At 39.8% G+C, this 23981-nt stretch overlaps 1 protein-coding gene across 1 annotated transcript in view; it reads left to right on the top strand.

Annotated features, from left to right (window-relative positions):
• The window catches only part of LOC135717585 (uncharacterized), a 67197-nt gene that overhangs the window by 23604 nt on the left and 19612 nt on the right, over positions 1-23981 (top strand). Inside the window, exon 2 of the mRNA XM_065239719.1 lies at positions 10262-10460. Within this exon, the coding sequence (XP_065095791.1) occupies positions 10262-10460 (199 nt within the window). The remainder of the gene's footprint in view (positions 1-10261; positions 10461-23981) is intronic.

Here is a 23981-nt window from a genome sequence, read left to right as displayed (position 1 = left end):
CGAAAGCTTCCACACCAACGATAAGTTTGCCAGGAGGCTTTCCCCCGGTGGTTTGTAGTAAAATTTCGCTCTTCTCTCTTTCGCTCAAGAGTGTTGCTCTCGTGCATCTCTGTTGCTGAGAGTAGTAAACGTCAAATTGTATGTGTTTTCAATGAAGAAAGTGAATGAAAAGTGAAAAAAAATATCTGGACTAAGAGCTCTAAAAGAAAAAAAAGGATTGCCGGAAGAAAATCAGCTGGACGGGATCGAAGATATACTAAGCAGACCTTTTTTTCCGTCGCTCTGTTGAAAAGAAGTTACAGCTGGTGAAACTGGACGTACCCCGACCGAAGATGGATAACCTTAAGTCGGGTTGCAACAGGAAGGGGGAAACCATCACCAGGAACTTCAATCCGAGTTCGTATGACACGAAATGGCTTTGCGGATTCGAAAAACTGCAGAAGTTATTCTGCTGGCCATGTCTGCTGTTTCGGAAGTCTGATGACAAAGGGATGTGGAGTGGAACAGGATACAACGATCTCAGTCATTTGTCAACGGCAATCAAAGTTCACGCGGCGTCGAGAGATCATATTGATACTAATAACCCTCAAAAGAAAAGATTTTTTTCTACGTTGTCTTCCTTGGTGTCATTTTTTTTTCACTAAGCCCAAAAAGAGATTGTGAATTGACGGATTTCACGCCAACTCATCCAGTGGTTGGCAGCACCCTTTCAGAACCTTATGGAACTTTGTGGGTGTGGAGACTTAGCAATTTTAAGCAACTTTGAGTACTTATTTTTTTCAAAATTTATCTCGCCTAACATTTGATAAGGGTCAAAGTTTTTTGTCGATTTTTTTTTCAAATCGATATAGCTTAAAAATGACAAGCCCTACAAAAAAGTGATGTATGGCGAACTTTTAGCAAATAATCTGAAATTTTATAAAAAAAATTAAATAAAATAAAAAATCGGTTTCTACACTCTAAAAAAATATATTTAAAAATTAAAAGTCATTTTCCCAAAAATGGTACCCCTCAGATTTGCTTGATATTTTTTTTCATGAAAGGCAACATAATTACCTAACTTTTCTTCATACATCGCAAAGTGGGCGCTTTTAAGGAAAAAAAGTTGTTCGAACAACAACTTTTTCATGTTAATTTTTTTTTAGCGTGTTTCACTCAAAGTCGAATAGTAATACGCGCACAACCTTATTAAAATTCGATTAAACTTCATGGGTATACTTTTCGATAATCTGGGCGAAATCTAGCCTAACATTTGAAAAGGGTACAGAGAAGTTACCTGCAAATCGTCCAATAAGAGTTCAGAACAAAACGTTCTAATGAGGAACAGCCATCTCAGCATGGTTTGCACTTTCCTGTGATGGATTGTATTATAATATATGCATACACTCTATCCAACTTCTATAAAACCACCCTCAAATTGTTCCAAATCAACAGGTAAACTAAGTAAAAATCACTTAGTATGTTTTATGCATGAAAAGATTTCAATTCATGTATTTGTGATTAATTTAATTAGAAAAATAATCATTCATTTATTTTTATGTATTAGGTGTGTCCATTAGTAAGCAATATGCATATATGTTTATACCTCATCTCTCAAGTGAATACATATAATAGCGCAGGTAACTTAACGATTATTTAAGGCATGCCTAAAATAATCGTTAAGTTACCTGCTATATAGCAGTTATATAACAACGCAGGTAGTCACATGAGAGATATAAGGTATAAACTTAAAGCACCGAATGTTATGAAAATGTTAAATTGATTATTAATAGTGTAAAATTTGATTCATATAAAGAAATTGCAGACAAAATACTTTGCAGTAGTCCTATTAGAACCATAGATTGTTTTTATCGTACATGTGAAGAATGCATTTCCACAGATAGTATCGTGAGGGAACTTACATCAGTATTAGAAGCAGATGATATGGAAGAAGTTTTATTTCAACAGTGGTTGACTACCGACCGTTGTAATTTGGAAACTATTATTAAACCTGCAGATGAGTTTGTTCAATATTTGACGGAAAAAGTTGAAAAGCTCATAACCCATGATTTTATTCATAAAGAGCAATCATCTTACCTAAGTAATAAAAAAAATTCTCTTCAAAACGGTGAAATTTTAGTGATTTGCGACTTTTCTGAAAATTATTTTTTTATTATTCAAAACTCAGCACAGGGGTATCATTGGAACAATAATCAAGCTACGATACATCCTTTCGAAATTTACTACATAAAAGAAAACAAGTTGGAAAATTTAAGCTTTATTATTATTTCAGAAGTATTGACCCATGATACAATAGCAGTTCAATTATTTATATCAAAATTGTTAGATTTCATTAAACAATCTATTAGTTTCACAAAAATTACTTTCATGTCAGATGGAGCAGCGGCTCATTACAAAAATAAAAAGAATTTTGCCAGTTTGTGCAACTTCAAGTCCAAGTATGGATTGGAAGCAGAATGGCACTTCTTCGCAACGTCTCATGGGAAAGGCCCATGTGACGCAATTGGAGGAACTCTCAAACGAATGGCAAAGAGAGCAAGTCTTGCTCGAGATTATGGAAACACAATCACAACTCCACAAGAACTGTATGACTGGGCAGTTAAACAAACAGATACAAGCATAACAAAATTGAACTTCTGCTTCATATCAAATGATCAATACACAAAGATGTCCGATGAACTCAAGGAGCTGTTCAGTCATGTAAAAACTATACTTGGTACACAAAAATTTCATTGTTTTGTACCTATTTCTCAAAACATAATTTCTACTAAGCGATTTTCACATTCAAAGGAAACTCCGAAAAAAAACACCATTCGAAATGCAGGAAAATCCTCTGTATTAGGCCCTTTCAAATGTTAGGCTAGATTTTTGTTTTAAGCACGCCCAGATTATCAAAAGGTCAAAATCTTTATGCTCATTAAGTTTCAACGGATTTTAATAAGGTTGTGCGCGTATTACTATTCGACTTTGAGTGAAACACGCTAAAAAAAAATTAACATGAAAAAGTTGTTGTTCGAACAACTTTTTTTCCTTAAAAGCGCCCACTTTGCGATGTATGAAGAAAAGTTAGGTAATTATATTGCCTTTCATGAGAAAAAATATCAAGCAAATCTGAGAGGTACCATTTTTGGGAAAATGACTTTTAATTTTTAAATATATTTTTTTAGAGTGTGGAAACCAATTTTTTAATTTATTTAAATTTTTTTATAAAATTTCAGATTATTTGCTAAAAGTTCGCCATACATCACTATTTTGTAGAGCTTGTCATTTTTAAGCTATATCGATTTGAAAAAAAAATCGACATAAAACTTTGACCCTTATCAAATGTTAGGCGAGATAAATTTTGAAAAAAATAAGTACTCAAAGTTGCTTAAAATTGCTAAGTCTCCACACCCACAAAGTTTCATAAGGTTCTGAGAGGGTGCTGCCAACTCCGAAGACGAGTTGGCGTGAAATCCGTCAATTGAATAAGTTCATGCAGAAGAAAATACCTAACGTTTGCAAAGTGAAATGGGCTTACAACTCGCACATGGTCAACGTCGTTGAACGCAATTGTTCGGAAATTCTTTCATGTTTAGGGGAAATGTACCTACACTGCGAATGAGAACGACCCAAATTTGAGTTTAGTTCACTCATAATCGCCAAAAGTGCAGGAACTCAGCGATGAGTAAAATTTGTCTCTTGGTTTCCTGTGGAAAACCTAAAAAATCTGCCGGAAAATGAGGAAATTGACGAAAATTTTATTCAGTCTCGGAGTAGTACCAATAGACTGAGTGAATCCAATCTTTACTTTTCTCAAATCCGGGAATTTTTCCCTGGAAAATCCTGGAAAAACCTGGGAAAACATGAGGCAAATTTACTCATCGCTGAGTTCCTGCACTTTTGGCGATTATGAGTGAACTAAACTCAAATTTGGGTCGTTCTCATTCGCCGTGTAGGAGAAAATGTGTGGGATGGTGAAGCTTGCTCTATGGCCAGAGGTCTCCACGGGTTTCTACTAGATTTCGATACGATTTTCTTTCTGAAAGTATATGACCTTCGGCATGAATACACTAAATATTATAAAGCATATTGTTCTTTGCTGCATCGTATATTGAAGGAATTAGATATTCGTTTCAAAGACCTTCATCATTGCAGTTATTCGGCTTTGCTAGATGGCTCCAAATTTGAATCTTATGATAAAACATTTCCCAAAGATGTAGTCGACAGTTTTTGTGATCGATTCAAGTCAAACGATAAAGTGAAGCTCATTAATGAATTGAAAATTTTGTACACAAAAGACGATTCTAAAGGAAAGGGTGTTTCGGAAATCGAATCATTCATTTATGACATCGGTTTGGAAGGTGTATTTTCAGAAGTGTTCAAACTTGGAAAACAAATTTTGTGTCTACCAAGCACCACTGCTTCTGTAGAAAGAAATTTCTCGGTCATGAGGAGGGTAAAATCGTATTTGAGAAGCACGATGAGCGAAGAGCGGCTTAAATGGCTAATGGCTATGTCTGCAGAACAAAAGCTTTTGCAAAATATGCAAAAAAGTGCAGGTTTTTACGATATGGTAATTGATAGGTATGCAAAACGGAGTGACAGGAGAATCGCATTAATGTATAAATAACGATTGAAATGACATTCAAAAGAATTGTTTTTATTTGAAATTTATCATGAAAGTCATCTTCTAGAGACTTTTAAAACTCTTTAAGACGAATGTTTTATAGCTGAATTTGTTGCCTGTAGCTCTTCTAATAAAAAAGATATACTCAAATATAGTAAAAAATATGAATAAATTCAAATTGATTTTATACGAGTTTAAAAAATTACATACCTCCAATTTTTTCATATTATTGAGAATAACATACGCCCTTTCAAATGCTGCAAAAAAGCTTTTTTTTTGTTTGCCCCAACCAGAGATATTAACATTTGAAAAGTGCATATTTTTAGTATAAAAACGTCAAAAACTCTTGATCGGCGAAAGATATTGACAAGCTTTGTGCAGCAAAAATTTGCGCCTTCTTAAGATCTAAAAGTTATCTGAAAACACCTTTGCTGAGAAATTCGAAATAAGACAAATAGAGCGAAAAAAACCGTTTTTTTAAGAGTCACCCTAACTCAATTCAAGAAAATAGCTCTAAATCGGGCAATTTAAGAGATACAAAAAAGTTGTTTTCAACAAAGTTGCTTAAAATTAGCTCAGCTATAACTTTGCCAAAGAATGTATACCTTAATTTATTCAAACAAAAAAGTTAGATATTTGATTTTAATGATAATAGGAACCACCCTAGAATTCATTGTCATAAAAATGAGGGCCTAACTATAAGGAACAACTTTGTAGAAGAGACTTTTAGTCTAAAGTTTCAATTTCAGACTCAAAACATATCATTCCACCTAAATCTGCATTCTGGACCACTGTGCAATGTTACGCGAGAAGTGATTCCTCGATTAGTTGGTACAGTTTGTTTGCAAACTTTGAGCTTTTATTCGCGAGAAGTCGGCGATATTGAAGTCCTTGTTGGCAGAAGTAGTTGCGTCCTTATCTCAAATCACTCCGGAAATCAAAACCCCTCCAACATTTTCCTCAAACATAATCCAATAAACCTGAGCAGGAAACCCCCTCATCATTATCTCAAAGAGCGTTTGCTTCGTACAAAATTAGATTGTCCTCGAAAAAATTGTCAACAAACGGTCGAATGCCCGCGCGACGTCCGATAGCAGCACCTCACCGAATAACAAATTAAGAAGCGCCAACCGACCACGATCTGTCAGTGTGTCTCGTCTATCTGGTTGGCTGCCGCCGCCGGTGGTGGCGCCGTGATTTGCTTTCTCTCACTCCCTTGTTAAAATATATTTGCGCCAGCCTCTACGATAATAATAACAATATGCGTCGTGGTTTGGCCTATATTCTTCTTACAAATACGCCTTCCACTACTACCGACACCGGTGTGATAGTGACGGGGTGCAGGTAGGTATGGCGCGTCGTTTCATCCCATCATTAACGTTGTTGGTGGTGAATTCTAGAGTTGGCAGCTGGCGACCGAAAAAAAAGGCCTGTCTCGAGGAAAATTTCAATTACTCCCTTAATCCTTAACTTTCGTGCATGAAACAAGCTAGAAATTACCGCTGCGGTTGAGACTCTGTTCTGTGAAAGGATTACCTATTGGAAGATTGCCGTAAAAGCTCAACGCAGATGTCGCCACTGCATGATGATGATAATGTTGACAGGCTGCATATAAAATTCGTGAAAATTAGCGTTAAATCCTAATTTTCATCAAGCCTGTGTAAAATCCTTCCAATATAACATTCGAATTGAAGAAGAAATCGTTTTTACGATCAGACTGATGTGCATCTTTGACTTTTCCAGATGAACAATTGGCGTCTTGCAGTGAAACTTTTCCGAGCTTTCGCCTCCTACATTTCGAAGTGAGAACTACTAGAAGGAGGATAGTTTCCAAATTTTCCAAGTGAAACAGACGATTTTTGGGGCAAATCGGTCCATAAAGAAAAACTAACAATTTCCCGTGGAAATTTTTGCTTGAATCGTGTAAGAAAACGTGTTTGAAAACTAATTGTTATTATTTCGGTATGGATCGGAGATGTTTTGATGGAAAATAATGCATAACAAGTTTGAACCCACAGCAAGAGGTTACCTCCTGCGCAGCTGCATTTTTCGGAAAATGTTGAATATGTGCGATTTCCACTAAGATGAAAGCGGAAATTAAGTGAATTTACTTAGGAAAGGTTGTATCATGCTGGTGGTAATGGAGAATTGGTTGTATAGGACACCAATATTCAATAAATGTTCATTTTGGCCTTTTCTAAGCAAACATATTGATACTCACAATTTTCGACGGAAAACGCACCGGAACTTGATTTACTCAACACGCACCATACTATAAAATGGTGCTAGATGGTCTTCAAAGTGATAACAAGATGACAAATCATCTTTATTTTGAGTAATTGAGCAATTTACTTCTGTTTACCATCATATTTACGATGCAGCATTGATGGAGCCGTGAAATGAAATGAATATATCTTATGAAAGTTCACCTGGAAAAGTCAAAGATGCACATCAGTCTGTTAAGACGTTTTCTTCTTCAATTCGAATGTTATATAGGAAGGATTTCACGCAGGCTTGATGAAAATTATGATTTAATGCTAATTTTCAAGAATTTTATATGCAGTCTGTCAACATTATCATCATCATGCAGTGGCGACATCTGCGTTGAGCTTTTGCGGCAATCTTCCAATTGATGAATCTACGCGAAACTGCACCAATGCATGCGACCCCTAGGTTTGGATTCCAAAACCATAAAAGTGATGACTAAAAAATATTCCATACGATTTGACAGGTAACAAAACGTCATTATCATTTTCACATCATTTCCATCTGCCGGTCGACTGTAACGTAGATTCATCAATTGCTGGCATTGAAGAATAGAAGGAGTTTGTACATACCCGTTCTGGCGAATGCAAAGGAGAGTAATTAAAGATTTTCTAGGATAGACAAAGAAGCCCGTCGACGTCAAGAAATCTGAACAATATCGTGATTATATTTTGTACGACGTATTCGATTAATTATTTGGGGAAAGTGGTGTAAGATGGCAAATCTAAAAAAGTCGTTAAATTTTGGGTCATTCGTGACTGTAGATACACACTGAGTTCAGTTCACTGAAGTCTTACTTTCAATTTTATCTAGATGAACGCATCATTGGGACGGTACTAATGACTATTATTGGTCCAAGGTGGCCAGCAAACCGGAAAAACCGGGAATACCGGGAAATATCCGGGAATTTGAAAAGTAACCGGGAAAAACCCGGGAATTCAGTTAGAGAACCGGGAAAAATGAATTAACCATAATACCATAAGAACAAATATTTACACCAGAATTTCAGAATAAACCATTAAAGCAGAGTGATCTTTTAACAAATGAATGTCTTGCTCTATTTGTTGTATAATTTTCTTCAGTGTCCCGTCTTATCGTTTTTAGAATTTAATCATTCAGCAATATTGGAAATTGATTTTTGTCGTCTCAATTTCAGATGTAAAGTGCATGGTCCTTAATAGAAAATTTTGAAGATGCTGGACTTTGGTAACAAATATTTGTTATAACCGAACTGAATTAATCTTTTTCGGGGTTTTAATTTTTCGTTGTTCAAAATTCTCATGATATCAATTCCAGAATTAACTTCTGAATTATCTTGAAATTGTTCGGAAATAACCAAAAAACACTCCGCGTAATAATTACCGTTTAATTCTTTTTGGAATTTCCTTGCAACCCCTTCTAAGAATATAATTAGAATCCTTCTTAGAATTCCCTTGAGCCTATCCGGAGGCTTTAATTTCTTTGAAAAACTTTACAAAAAATTATTTTAACTCTATTGAAAACAGCAGAAATCTTTCGAGTATTTTACAGAATTTCTTTCTAATTATCAGAAAAAAATTTGCAATAAATTTTGTTGGAGTTCTGTGATGAATCTTTCGCACTAGGGTTGAAATTATTGCCAGAACACTCTTAGAACTCTGTTTCTTGTTGAATTATGATCATAAGTTTCTTGAAATTCTTCTTAAAATCATACATCATACAAATCTCCTCAGAATCACGTAGGGATTTTCCGCAAAGTTTTGTTTTTCACAACTCCTTTTTAAATCTTCTAAAATTACCTAACCATTTAATTCAGAACTTGCATTCTTCTCCACAGAAATCCTTCGAAATTCATCTAACAATTTCTAAGGATTTCATGTCAGAATAATTCTGGGAATCTGCTCAGAACTTCTCCATCGAAAACTGTGTGGGAGTCCTTCTCAATATTTGTTTGAAATCAACACTTTGAATCCTTTTAAATATTAATAAAAATTCCAGGGTTTTCCCGCTAGATTCTATAGATTGTTATGTAATATTTTATAACCCTTAAAATGCTTCCAAGTCTCAGAGCGTGACAATTATGACTCCACGACTCATATTTTTTTTTTAAATCTGTGATCTTGAATTTTTTTCAAAATCTCACATTTTAATTATTTTTACTCAAAATCTTGCATAACGAAGATTGTTATTAATCACAAATTTCTAGTGCTAGTTTCAGACTTTACACAAATTTTAAAGCTCCAGAATCTTGTGAATCTTCTTAAATCACTTCTTTATGTTTTCAGTAGATTCCTTTCAGCACGTTCTTATTTTTTTTTTGTTGAAAATGGTTGGTTGGTTGGTTGGTTGTATTTATTAAGGAGATTTTCAGCCAGACGCTCGTTCATCTCCGCGTTGTTGAATATTAACAACCGGGAGTTTTTTAAGATTTGAATCGGGAAAAAACCGGGAATTTCAAAATGAAAATTCACTGGCCACCCTGATTGGTCGCTATTATATAAAATTTAGTCGATTGCTGAATTTATGTATGGGCCCAAATTAGGGGCATTTCGGCCGACATTACATCCATTTCCCCTACCTACTGAAGTGAACAATTTGCCATCAAAACTAAAAATGGCTTCGTATAACGTAGCTCATTCTCCCGGTTGTTGAACAAACACACAGCTTGTGGTGGGCGGACGGTTGAAACTCTACTCTCGAGCAAAGGTATTATAGTCATTATCATTATCACTTGGCCGTTGGTGCTGACAATGGGTGGTATGTTTACCTATTTGCGCAAAAGCGTCAGCGAACGATAGCAAACAAACTGCCGGCGCGATAGCAACAAGTCAGCGTCGGTCGCACAGAAGAACGTTCATTCAAAAGTTTCCGGGATCAGGAAAATAGCCGCTGGATATTTGTCCAAGAATTCTGCAATTCAAAATTAATTACAAATGAACAGCTGCTAAATGTGATGCAGGTGCCGGTCCGGGTTGTTATCGCTATCGCACCGATTTTCGTTGTTTCGGTGTATATCGCGCTGTTGATAGAACTGGTCAAGGTCGACCGATGGCGCGTGTTTCAAATTCCTTCCACTAGGTGTATTTGCCCCCGAAATAGCGCGTCCTATTTTCAAATTGCTGAAGTGGTTTAATTTCAATTATGGGTTCTCTATATTTATTGAAGCGAGATGTGTACAAGTCTGTTTAATTATTGATTGAAAGCTTTTCAAGGCAAAAGACAGTAATATGATCCCACCAGCCGGGAATACTCTATCACCTCCGCCTGTTGATGGACTATTTTTAGCCTGTCTATTATAATGGTGGTGTCGAGATCGTGGTTCATTCTATTCGCATCCTGTCAATAGTTAGAGATAGAAGGAGGAACTTGTTTGCTGAACGAAATTCTCCACTCTTTTCTTTCTTCCAGGAATTCCGGTCAACCAGCAGCACCTGCTGTACAACCACAAGGAGCTGAACGATGCCACCGAGATGAAGGACATTCCTCTAGTCAACGGATCCCGGTTGAAGCTGGTGCTGGGCATGAAGGGTGGGCCGATTTCCTCCAAACGGGTGGTCACAATTTCCGACTACGAGAATTGGTTCGACATGAGCGATGTGCTATCAAGGTCAGTATCTGTATTCTATGCCGGGAATCGGCTGACGTGACGTTATGTTTGTGTACACTGCACTGGCTACATCAACTATAAGAGGGTATATTTTCTGTTTTCATGTGCTCTCAATTCATCACTATTATGGCAGCGTTATTCAATGTTTGTTTGTGTTTGGTGCTTTGACACAATGCACTTTGCTCGTTGCCACTGCTTCCTTCCTATGGGATTGCACGATGCACAAAGTGTGGTGTAGTTATATCTATGATTTGGACGGATACTCGTTTTTGTTTTAAACTGTGCCCATGTCAAATTCCTACAGACTTGTTTGATTTCCTTGTCGAGGCTCTGCCGCCACGAGCCCCTGTGTCTGCTTCTGCTTTGCGATGTCCTGCCAGCTTTCAATCCAGCGCTTGCTTGGGGGGAACGACGTTTGGTATAACTATATCAAAATCCCTTCTAGATGCAAACATAACAAGAATACACACATTTCCGCCACAGCATTTGATGACTGGCACTCCTGCCCAACCTGGCGTACTTTCAATAGAGATTTTCCCTTGTTTCAAACAAGAACTGTTATTTCGACTTTTATTGTTGTAGTAATGTTTTGTTCTTTCTCACTGCTCCTCAGAGATCGCGTAACGAATGAAAGAAATTATTTTTAAGTTGATACCTATCTAAATGTCCGATACTTCCTATTTCAACATGTTTCCAAGCTTGCGTTATTAAACCGCATTAAAATTTAAACGATTGCATTCTTTTATGCCAAACGTCCTTTGTCAAATGACCTTAATGTCAAACGACTTTATGCCAAACGGGGTAGCCCCAAAATGTTGGAAACATTAGACTTTCTCCACTGCTTGCTCTGTTACCGTAAATTTGGAAGAGTTCTCGCATAACATTTTGAAATTTTTGCCCAAAATGCCAACAAATGTTTTTTGATCCCATTCAATAGCACCGCTATATAGCTACCAATCTTATAGGAATGTTCCGTACTATCGATAAAAAAAATCATTAAAAATAACTTGATTTTCAAAACGGGCGATCAACGAAATTTTTCGAATCGTTGCTAAAACGGCCTAACATATATTTTTTTACGTTCCATTAGGTTCCATTGATCAGGGTGGTAAGTGAACCAGGAAAACCGGGAATTTATTTTCACCAGGAAAAACCGGGAAAAAACCAGGAATTTCATAAGTGTCCACCACGAAAACAATCTTGTTTGTATAATTTAAATAGGTTTTAAATTTTATGTATGTCAAAGTTTCTTTTTATAATCAGGTATAAACTAACCATTTTGTTCAAGCTAAATCTTTCACACAACTAAACATTGATGAACAAAATTTACCCTGAGAATTTAGTAAATATATTTTGTATTTATTTGTAATTTAATTTTTTTTTCTCGAATCATTTCATATATGATTTGTGCTTAATTGATAGCAGACTTAAGCAGTGCCGACGCGTAACTACTTTGAAGTACCTGTTCAACATGTTCAATAAAAAAGTTCTATTTCTAAAAACTTCAGATAAGGCATTCGAACTTCATGCAAGTTCTACAAAATTCGGGAAAGTCTTGCTAGTTTCAGGAAAATTCTGTGAAAAAAAATCATCCTACTGTGATGACCTACGACGGTCAGGAAATCTCTCCGAACCTTCAGAGAAGTTCTACAAATTTCAGAGAAGTCTTACGAACTTCAGGAAAGTCCTTTAATCTTTGGGGAATAACTACGAATTGTACAGAATTTTCTACAGATTTAATGTAACTTCTACGAGATTTAGGCATTGCTTAAAACTTTAGGATAATCCTATGACACTTATGGATGTTTTCCGAGCTTCAGAGAAGTCTTCAATACTCTTGGGAAGTCCTCTCAACTTAACATACATAGTTCTCCAAGCTCAAAAAAGTTCCTAGAACTTCCCAGAAGTCGATTGAACTACAGGTAGTCGTATGAAATTCATGGGAGCTCTTTAAACTTCAGGGAATTTCCAAGAAATTAAGGAAAGACCCACAAACTTTGGAAAAACCCTTCGATTTTTAAAGCCTTATGAACTTCAGGAAAGCTCTTCTAAATTTAGGGTCCTCATATATTCAGTTAAGTCCTTCAAACTTCAGGGAAGTCCTCAGATTTTCGAGAAAGATCTTCGAACTTGAAGGAAGTCTTACGAACTTCTGAGAATTTCTACGAACTTCGTGGTACTGCTACGATATTTAAGAAATTCCTATGAATTTCAAAAAACTCCGAACTTCAGGGAAGTCCTACGATCTTAAAAAAAAGTCCTTAGAACTTCGGGGAAGTCCCATGAAATTCAGGCAATACAAACTTCAATGGACCCTTCAGGAAAGACCTTAACGCTTCAGGGAAGTTCTACGAACTTTAGGGAGTTTCTATGAACTTCAGCAGTCAGTATTTTTAATGATACGAGTTATTAAACCAGCGTTGTTTATGAAATCTTTTAATCATATGATTTTGAAATCATGTTGTAATCAGAATTCCGCTAAATAAGATCCTTAATGGTTGACAATTTGCGGGAAATTTAAACAAACTGGAAATCCGTAAAATTGTTAGAAGCAAAGGTTGTTTAAAGAGTCCCCATTCATATCACACTTCGCAATTTCACCTTGAGATAAACTAGCCCGTTGGCTAAAAATCTTAATATTAAAGTTAAAAAATCCGAGGGGGGCGACACATCTAAATCTCAATTCTAGATGCTCAAAAAATCTCACACTAGCGAATCAATCTTCGAAAAATCATGTTTCATTTCTCGCATCTACTTGCATCGTGCGTGCTTCATCTTTTTGGAGGAAATCTTCAAAATCGACATAAATCTTCCTTCTATCTACTCAGCGTGCGTGCAGCTAGCCACAGCAAAACATAATCTTTTCTGCATCGTAGATAGAGTCGTCCACCTCGAAAAAATCGCAGTTTCAAAAACAGAAATCTCAAGATTTAGGGGCTTATAGATCTCTAAATTTTAGACATTAGATAGGGCTTCACGCTGGTCCGTCGTGTTTCAGTGTCAATCGTAATTAATCTTGTAAGCAAAGATGTTTTTTTGCAAAAACATGAGTGAAAACGCTTTGCTATTAGCACATAGAACGGAAATAGGCGCCATGATACGATGAAGTAGCGCGGCTCCCTACTAGCTTCTTTACAGCAAACAATCAGATAAAGATTTCACGGGCATTCACAAGAACCTTAATACCTATTTTGGTTTGTGAAATTCCGCATTGCGCGAAGAATAATGGTACAAGAATTAACTTTTTTTTTATTAAAAATTGTTTTTTAAATACATGGTTTTTAAAACCAGGAAATTTTCAAAACATTGACCAGGAAAACCAGGAAAAAACCAGGAATTTCAAAATGGAAATTCACTTGCCTGATTGATAAGTCTAGTAACGTGGAAAGGCCGATGATTGAAAATTTTCAAATCAAAGCTAGGCCCTACTGCTTTAGGCAGCGTCGATGATTTGTTTTGCATTTATTTGACGTTAAAAGGCTTAGCAAAGGGTTTACCATTTCTGATGACAAACAGAACGGCTTAACAAAAGAAGCCTAACCTACCTTAAATTTCAAAGTTCGGCGTTTCAAATATGTTTGAAACTTGAAAACTTCTCACGTTCCCTAATCTCCCCCTTCATGTCTGGAATGTTTAATTTTAAATAAAACACCCTGAACTTTGAAGATTTCAAGACCAACAATTGAAATGGCGTTAACTCAATTTTGTGAACAAACCTTGTAAGGCCTGTTGGAACTATTTATTGGCGCAACAAGTGAATCGTCCAAGATCTCGCAAGCAGGAGTTACCCGTTCAACGGTCCTCTTCTCACAGGATTAAATCTCTCCTCTTCTCACAGGATTAAAAAATAAAATAAAATCGAAAGGGTAAAATGATATTGAAGCATAAAACACAAAACAAGACAAAGGCGTAGATTTTCCAAAATATTTATTGAATAATTCAGGTGTGATCATTTAACTTTCGCTTTTAATCACTTCGGTATTGCATGTTATCTACCGTGTGAACAAAATCTTGCAAATACCTTGGGGCTCTCCTATCCCTGGAAGTTCGTTGAAGCGATTGATCTTCTTGCGGCGATGTAGCTTCAGATCTTGGTTGGGCACGCCATTCAAACACCTTCTTCGTCTGGGAAACGTGGCGTTTCAGAGTATGTCCATCATCGTCGCTGAGTACCAGGTTACCGTTTCTCTCTTCCATTACCGTATACCGCTGTGTGCCGAATCTTGAAACACCTTTCGGTCGTGATTGTTGTTCAACTATGACCGTATCTCCGAGTTTCAACTGGCATTTCCTAGCACCGCGTCGGATGTCCTCACGTTCTTTGGACTTAAGTTTCATATCTCGATCCCTCTGGTTAAGAACGTCGTTGTCGTGATTCGGGAGACCACGATCGAAGAGTGGCAATCCCCGCTTGATCCTTCTACCTCGCATAATTTCCTCAGGTGGAACCTTCGTTACAGTGTGGGAAGCTGCATTGTGCGCCCGAATAGCAGCTTGCAGTTCTTCATTGTAATTTGATCCGGTAGAGGCCGCTATGGCCATGATTTGTTAATTACCTTCATGTAATTTTCCACCAAACCGTTTTGTCGTGTAAAAAACGGCGTTGAGAAAATATTTTTAATTCCTCTTTCATGACAGTATTGTTTATAATCTTCCCCATTAAACGGGGGTCCGTTATCACTTTTTACGCTTTCCGGAAAACCTTCCCTATCGAAGATTTCGTCTAGCACTCGCTTCGTTAGCTCGAAGCTGGTTGATTTTATAGGACGGGCAATGATGTATCGAGAATGATAATCGACGATAACGAGGATGTGAATTCCTCCGAACTTAGCATAAGGCCCGCTGAAATCCACAGCGATGGTCTTCCAGACAGTCTTCGGAACTACCGTACGCTCCATTGGAGTGGGTTTTCCTGGTCTACCATTGACTGCGCAATGTTGGCAGGCCTTGACCCAGTTTTCAGCGTCCCCCGGCATGCCAGGCCACCAGACGCGCTCCCGTAAGATGGTCTTCAGCTTTGCAGACAATGGATGACCTTCGTGAGCTACTTTCAGTGTTTTCTCTCGCAGCGACTTGGGGATTACTGCCCGACCTCCTTTCAAAATGATTCCATTTATAAGGCACAGTTCGTCTTTCACAGAGCAAAATCTGTTAAGCTGAGCTGGTCATTCTCCAGACTCTATGGCATGGGATACTTCGGTTAGTGCTGGATCTTGCTTTGTAGCCTCACGAATTTCTTCTTCTGTCACGAAATCCACGCTGTTTGCTTCAAGACCAGCAATTTCCCATGGGCTTGAATCCTCATTGAACGGCTCATCAATTCCACCGTAGAGATGGGATGATGGATCAGCGATATTTTCCCTCCCACGGATAAACTCTACTTTGTAGTTGTACGGGCTTAGTCTTAGCGCCCACCCGTCTGGCCTGGTCAACGCTCGTTTGGAATCTTCTCTGAGTCTGTTGAGGATAAAGCTCACGCCTCTAGCGTCCGTCCGCAGTATAAAGTGTCTCCCAAGAAGAAAGAAAGAAAAGTGCTCCACCGCCCACACGGCACCGAGCGCTTCTCTTTGGTTCTGAGCATACTTTTTCTCTGTGGGAGTTAGGGCTTTTGAGGCGAAACTAATGATTCTGCGTGATCCGTCTCTTCCTTCTTGGGTTAACACAGCGGTCGCCATTGTTGGAACTATTTATTGGCGCAACAAGTGAATCGTCCAAGATCTCGCAAGCAGGACTTACCCGTTCAACGGTCGACTAGTGAAAGAGCGAGTGCTTGACTTCGCTGCACAATCGAGGCCCGAATCTATCGGGAAACCGATCGAGGCCCGAGCAGACGTGATGCCAGATAGTTGGCGTTATCTGTTGGTAGCCCTGTGGCTGATGGTGTTTAGCAATAGGGATAAACCGAGGGGTTATTCAATATCAAGGTTTCTCATTCCCCACAAGGTCATTTTCTCGCGAACCCTGGAATCCTCCTCAGCATACTTTTAGAACTCTGTTGAAATTCCCATGGAATTACCATTTGAAATCATTTTTAGTTCTGCTCAGAATTCCCATTAATTCTTTGAATTGTTCCTCATAATTTCCTCTTTTAAATTTTCTGAAAATTATCCTTGGAATGCTTTTCATAATTCGTTAGAAATTTTCCTCTAAATTTTGTTAGAACTATCCTCGGTGTTACGATAATTGGGTAGCAAAACACCAAATTTTGATAGCTAATACTGTACGGCATCAAACCTGCAATTTTATAGGGGTTTTATGTTTAGGATTAACAAATTTAGAATACAGCGTTGTACTTACATTTCAGTGTAAATGCAATGAATTCAGATGCCAATTATCTAATCTAATCTATTATTTGAGCTACCGGTGAATCTAGATTATAATTCAAGTTAGCTACGAATTTTAGATGTTATATATTTAGGCTGTAGTGGCGCCGGTGGTGTAGTGGTAAGCGTGATTACCTCTCACCCCAGCAGGCCTGGGTTCAATCCCAGTCGGCGCCGCCGGGATGTTCTGAGGCATAACATCTCTGATCACGCCTTCCTTTGGAAGAGAAGTAAAGCCGTTGGTCCCCGGTTCATGAGTTGATGGGTCGATAGGTAGGGTCCAGGTGTGGGAGCTGCCTCCCTGGCGTCGGTAGCATTGGTGATCAGCACAGAAAACAAGATTGACGAATACCAAATCGTCCACCACGATCACTATATCACCCACCTGGAGTAGCTTCACCGGCTCGAACCACTTGGACCGCCTGCCCAATACCGGAAGGTACTCTATAGTCCAACGGTGCCAGTATTCGTCGATCATTCTTTGAGCTAACTTCCAACGATCTCTCAGTGCGCTACGATAGTCTACTGGCTGCACTGCTGGTTGATTTACTCCCTGTGTCCCATACAACAGGAAGTGATTCGGCGTAAGTGCTTCTTGATCCGCCGAACCGAGAGCGATGTAGGCTAGAGGACGTGAGTTGACGACTGCTTCTGCTTCTAGAGTAATGGTTTTGAAAGTTTCCTCGTTCTGATGTCGCAGTCATCATGGTGCCATGCGAGAAATTACAGGAACCGCTTTGGAGTTTTTACATCGTTGACTACTCTCGTTACAAGTCGTCGTAATGCCGGAACATAGAACCGCTGCACAGTGGGAAAAAAGAACATAAAACGCAAACACATTCAATATCTAAGCTCGGAGTAAAACCAAATTAGCACAAAGGGCTTTTTATTAAGTAAACTTCTTTGGAGAATTTAATTGGAAATAGGCTCGTTCACCGCACGAAGCTCCTAGTAGGGATATTATTTTACCTCACTTCTCCCTATTTTATTGAATTATACATGGATATATTGGCTCGGCAGCCGGCGCCGGTGGTGTAGTGGTAAGCGTGACTGCTTTCTAACACCCCAATAGGTCTGGGTTCAATCCCAGTCGAGGTCGGTGGGATTTTTCTGTGGCATAAAAATCTCTGGTCACGTCTTCCTTCGGAAGGGAAGTAAAGTCGTTGGTCCCGGCCCATGTGTGTTGTGAATGGGTGCGATATCCTACGCAGGTGTGGAAGCTGCCTTCCTGCACATTCGATTGCCGTCAATGGATGCCAATCGATGTCCGTCGGTGATTGGCACTAGATTGCGGAACAGAGACCGACGTTAAATAAAGGAAAAGAAGATCTTGGCTCGGAGGGATGTACGATCGATAAAATGAGGTTAATTACTTTGTGAAAATCTAAGGAAAATCGAATGGAAGTGGTTTCGGTCACCGCAAAGCGCTGTGAATGAAGTTATGGCCGATTTTACCCTGCTTCCCTTTATTTCATTAATTTGTACATGGATATCTTGGCTCGGAAGGATGTACGATCAATAAAATGGGGCGCTGTCTAATGTCATTGAAGACCGTCTCTTTGTTGGCGTCGATGATAAATGTCAGTATGGAGCGAATGGAGCAGCCCCAATACAACTGCCCATTCGAATGATGCCCGATTGATCGATGAACGGCGACAGTTTGTACAGCGGACTCGTTTTGTCCATCAATGACTCGATCTCTCCATCGTTATCCATCCGTGACTTCAGCAGCTAATACTCCGGAGGATACGCTTCCTCTTGCACTGACGTCACAATAGATTTTCCGCATCAACGAGTTCTTCCGAAGATAGCCATCCTCGGATTTCAGCAGCTCAACCTTTGTTCTTGAACAGTGTTCACACGAATGCAGCTGTTCGGTGTAGACGGCAGCAACTGGAGAAGTGGAGTTACATCCATAATCGGATTGTGAACCAGCGACTTTCCTTACTAAAGTCCGGACCAGCCTGCCATTTTGCGGCGTCGTCAGCCACATTCAGCCTTGATGGAACATATCTCCACTCATTAACTCTGGTTGTTGACAGGGTTTCACCAACTCGAAACGCTACGTTATAACGAAAGGCATCTTTTTTTTTAATCTATATTAGGGAGATTTTTAGCCTTTGGCTAGTTCATCTACTAACGAAAGGCATTTGAATTTAGCCAGGAGAGTACTGTTGATGAATCAGACCAGAATATCCTCCGGGTCCTAGGAAGCGCCAGATTCTGACACACGTTTTCAATCAAGCGGGCTTCGATTAGTGCCGCTTGAAGCTCCAGTCTGGGAATAGAAACTGGTTTCAATAGCGTCACTTTAATTTTGGCTATGATGAGTGAACACTCAACTCCAGATTCACCGACCGTTCGAAGTTAGATGGCACATGTATAGGTCTGCCTACTCGCATGAACAAATATATGTAGTTCTGAAACCCATTTCTGATCCGAACGTGTGCAACCAAGTAGACATCGATGAAACTTAATCTCGTGCAGACGTGAAAGGTAGTCCTGCTATATGTTACAGCTATCGCGTACAGATTCTGGAATTAACTCGTCCCAGTTCGTTCCAGCTTACCCAATATGCTGCATAAGGATTTTTACCGTGTACGATAAAATGGGATACCAACCCCAACGGGTCAAATATGCTCATAATAATCCGAAGTACTTGCCTTTTCGTCGGAATTGATGGTTGGCTATCCGGAGGCGAAACTTCCTAGTTCGATGGAGATGTGAACGTGAATATATCACTTGCGGGAACCCAGATTCAGACTCTTGTTTGAAACTTTCTGCAGTACTCCCAGATTCCGCAAAACTTCCTTAGAATTCGAGACGAACTGCCGGATCTCAAATCCTCTTCTTGGCATGGATGTATTTCACTTGCTCCATCAGCTCAACAGCTTCTTCCACAGTGTCCACGCTGTCAAGGTAATCATCGACATAATGGTTATCGGTAATTACCTGCGCTATGCACGGAGTGCAAGATGCACCGAAGATGGCCACATCCCTGACGTAAACTTGTGGTGGATCCTCCGGGCGATCTATCCATACAAATCTCAAGAACTGTCTATCTGCTGCAGCTATCAGCATTTGGTGTTTTGCCACCCAATTGTCGCAACACTCGGAATTCAAAATTCAATTACCTTAACAATTTTCTTAGGTTTATTTTCAGTAATATTTAATACAAAGTAATGCATTGATACAAATCTTCCAGCTTTTGAAATAGTCGGACAAAACATCCAGGCCTGATTGGAGTTTTCTCTTCAGAGCACGGATCACTCGACCCTTATAGATGATGGCACTGTCATCCGCAAACATTAACAAAATACCACCACCCGGAAGAGGAACTGAGGAACCCCAGCATCAACGTTGAACGTATCAGAAGGAGAATTGCTCAAGCAGACCTGGAATGATCTGCCTGACAAGAAGTTTTAGATGGTCTTAACAAGGAAGATAGGGAAGTTGTATCGAAACAGCTTGTACACTAGGCCATCATGCCAGGCATTGTCGAACGCCTTCTCAACGTCCAACAATGCCATGGCAGATGTGTTGGAAACGGACTTGTTCCGCTTGATGGTGTTAGTAGCCCGTGCGAGCTTGTGGATGGTAGCGTGGCCTTTCCTAAACCCGAATTGCTGTTTGAGAAAGATGTTATTATCTGTTGAAAATATCAGCAGACGGCTGAGCATCAACTTTTCGAATAGCTTCGAGATGGAGGACAAGAGGCTGCTGGGGCGATAGCTTTTGGCACTGGTAGGGTATTTGCCAGACTTGTGGATTAGAATGACTTTGGCTAACTTCCAGCATGCAGGGAAGTAGCCAAGCACCAAACATTTATTGAAGACCGCGGCAAGGTGCTCGAAGAAGTCAACAGTCAAGTTTTGACGTAGGACTACGTCTTTGATTTCTATATGGAGGTACACTTTGTGAAAACTGAAAATGGAACATGTAACAAATTATGAAAGATTTTGAACGTTAATAACTCAGTTGCCCCTGAACCAATTTCAATAATTTTATCACCAATCGATCAGGGCTACGCTTACGCATCGATATCAAGCCTTTTGACTGATTATGTTCAATAGAAACTATTGAAAAAGTAGTAAATGTCAAGCATTGTCCAAAAGCGTCGAAATAAGTAACAAATCCACCAATTACGTACATGCATATGCTGCTTCCCCATCACAGTCGTCAGAGAGTAGTAAGTAGACGAAACATGTCCATATAGCATTACGACGAGGTTCAGTGGTTACCGTTTCTGCTTACTGAGCAGAAGGTACCCCCCCCCCCCCCCCTTGCAATTTTTTACTTTGCCTTATTCTATCCCCACTAGATTTAAATAAAGAACACATTCTGCTTTAACCGATCGCACCACTTACCACAGTGAATCCTAATCTAAAAATAACCTACCTCACTTACACTACTATCCTTCCCGAGATAGCCGTGGAGATGTAGAAGTATTCTCGGTCTCTAGTAACAACCGGACGTAGAACTTATCATCCTTCCCTCCCCAAAAGACCGGGAGGACGTGGCCGGCGCTGTGAATTGATCTATAGAATGAATTAATGTGCTTGTACATTGAAGATGGAAAGCTTATCCCATGCACCCATATATGTAGTTCTCTGTGCAAGTGGATTAGTTGTGATCATTCACGGATGAGCAACTACGAAGTGCACGGTCAGATAACGTTAACTCGGCGGTAAACACATTCATTGATACGTTTATTGTTGTGGATGATAGAAGAGCATAGCAGAAATAGTGCGAAATAGGAAGCTATGGTCATCACAAAAGAGGAAATCGAAAAAGCGAATTGGCTTTCACCCTTCTGCTTCTAAGCCCCTTACAGTCATCGTCATAGCATCGCATCGCTTTTGGTTCTAGGGCACTTGCTGGTTGCAATTTTTAGATCAGCATTCACTGTGATGCGATCAGTTGTAAGCAGCAGAAATTTCCTTCTTGTGGAATCTTTTAGTGGCTCTGAAAAGGGCCGGTTTTGATAGATTTCGACGGAAAAATTAAGAGCGTTCACCACAAATACGAAGAGCCAGCTTAATGTCCTTTGGCATAATTGTGACACGCTTGGCGTGAATGGCGAACAGACCGACCAGATAGGTAGTTTTATTTCACTCATCGAGGGTATACTTATACCTGCGTCGAGTAGCATATCATTAATACAGGGAGGGTACAATACATACAGTGGGAAGCAAAATACTGAAAAGGGGAGGAGTTTCACTTCTTATGCTACGGGCACAAAACGAGACACCACCGTCGAAACGACTATCAGTTATTCTCTACCGAAGCGAACAGCTAAACTATGGCACCGAAAACCAGTGAAAAGGCCGCCAAGAAGTCCGGAAAGGCGCAGAAAGTCATCGTCAAGGGAGAGAAGAAGAAGAGGAGACAGCGCAGGAAAGAAAGCTATGCCATCTACATCTACAAGGTGTTGAAGCAGGTCCACCCGGACACCGGAGTCTCGTCGAAGGCCATGAGCATCATGAACAGCTTCGTCAATGACATCTTCGAACCTATTGCTGCTGAGTCGTCCCGTCTGGCTCAATACAACAAACGCTCGTCGATCACCTCCCGCGAAATCCAAACTGCGGTTCGTCTGCTGCTGCCGTGTGAGTTGGCCAAGCACGCTGTCTCTGAAGGAACCAAGGCCGTCACCAAGTAAATTCGTACCATCCAAACAATCAATCGGCCCTTTTCAGGGCCACAAATCGATTTCCAACGTGAAAGAGGTTTTGATGATTTATTGAACTTTTAAATGTTCGAAAGCAGCGTTAGCAAAGTTCGCGATAAGAAATCAGTTGATTTGCCTTATGAACATAATGTTGACAAAAAGAATAAGAGGTTGCATCCATGACACGACCGTACGGTTTTGACGTAGGACGTCTGTGATTTCTATATGGGGTACGCATTGTGAAAACCGATTATGGAACATGAATTGTGACACGCTTGGCCTGGATGGCGAACAGACCGACCAGATAGACCTCGCTGAATTCCTGCAGGGCCATTAACGGCCGAGCTCTGGAAGCGCAGATCGGTCTTGAAGTTCTGGGCGATTTCACGGACCAGACGCTTGAAAGGCAACTTGCAGTCAGCAGCTCGGTCGATTTCTGGTAACGACGGATCTCACGCAGAGCGACAGTTCCTGGCCGGTAGCGATGAGACTTCTTCACTGCTCCATCTGTTTGAGAGGAGCCTTTTCTCCGGTGGACTTACGAGCGGTCTGCTTGGTGCGGCCATTATACGATGTGGATACGATGAACGCAATCTGTTGAATAAAAAATTTAAAATATAAAAATGAGGTAAGGAAAATAATTAAAATGGCTGAATAAAGATACACATTACCATTTATTATATAAGACCACGTAGTCCTACGTCACCATTGCGTACAACCCCATAGGGCTGTCCCTTGTAGTTTTTCAACTCGAGCACTGCATCGACACCAGCGGCCTTCATGTTCTTGGTTGATTTAATGGCTGCTATCACCAGAGCTGCGACCTATCACAATCACGCTGATGGTAGTAACGCTTTGTACATTCCTATCAATGTGCTCGTCGAAGCTCTCTCCATGACCATCCATCAAGTTGACGAAAGAAGTAAAAAGCAACTGGTGAATGTCGTCTTCTGTTGTGATCTATCACCGATCTGGTCATTCCTGACAATCATGACACTCGTCTGTGCTCGTTTTGAAGCAGTTGCTGCTTTGCTTGCTTATGTGAGTGTGTTGGTGAGTGAGCCCAACAGCTTCCGTTCAATGTTGCCTGCTTTGTTTGTAACTCACACACTCGCGCCTGCCGAGACGAACTTGGAATGCGTAGGCATTGTTTTCATTTTCTTCTGTCGTTTCGCTTTTTCTCATGATCGTACTGCAGCAGTCTTCACTGTTTTCGTTGTGCTGTTCATTATCAGCAGCGAGTGTAACGTTTTGCTTGTGAGCAGCGACCATTACTGGTGATTGTTGTTTGCCATGGCTCTAACTCTCACTGCGTGACAAAACGATCTGTCGGCGATAGTCGGTTGATGCGAAGACGAGTGTCACGTGAGTGTTATGATATTTTGCATCACTGGCTATCACCTCATCAGCCAATATTCTACTTTCGTCAGGCCATTGCCTCCGATACTGCAGGCTCGTAGGGGACTCACCACGGCTTGGCCAAGGTTATGTGAATTTACAAAGTGTTGGCCAAGAGCATTGGCCTTT

Source organism: Ochlerotatus camptorhynchus, unplaced genomic scaffold (genome assembly GCF_037179485.1).
Source record: "Ochlerotatus camptorhynchus isolate MF236.1 unplaced genomic scaffold, CSIRO-AGI_Acam_v1.1 ptg000006l, whole genome shotgun sequence".
Lineage (NCBI taxonomy): Eukaryota > Metazoa > Arthropoda > Insecta > Diptera > Culicidae > Ochlerotatus > Ochlerotatus camptorhynchus.
The sequence above is the reverse complement of the archived record's forward strand: the minus strand, read 5'-3'. Positions and strand labels throughout refer to the sequence as shown.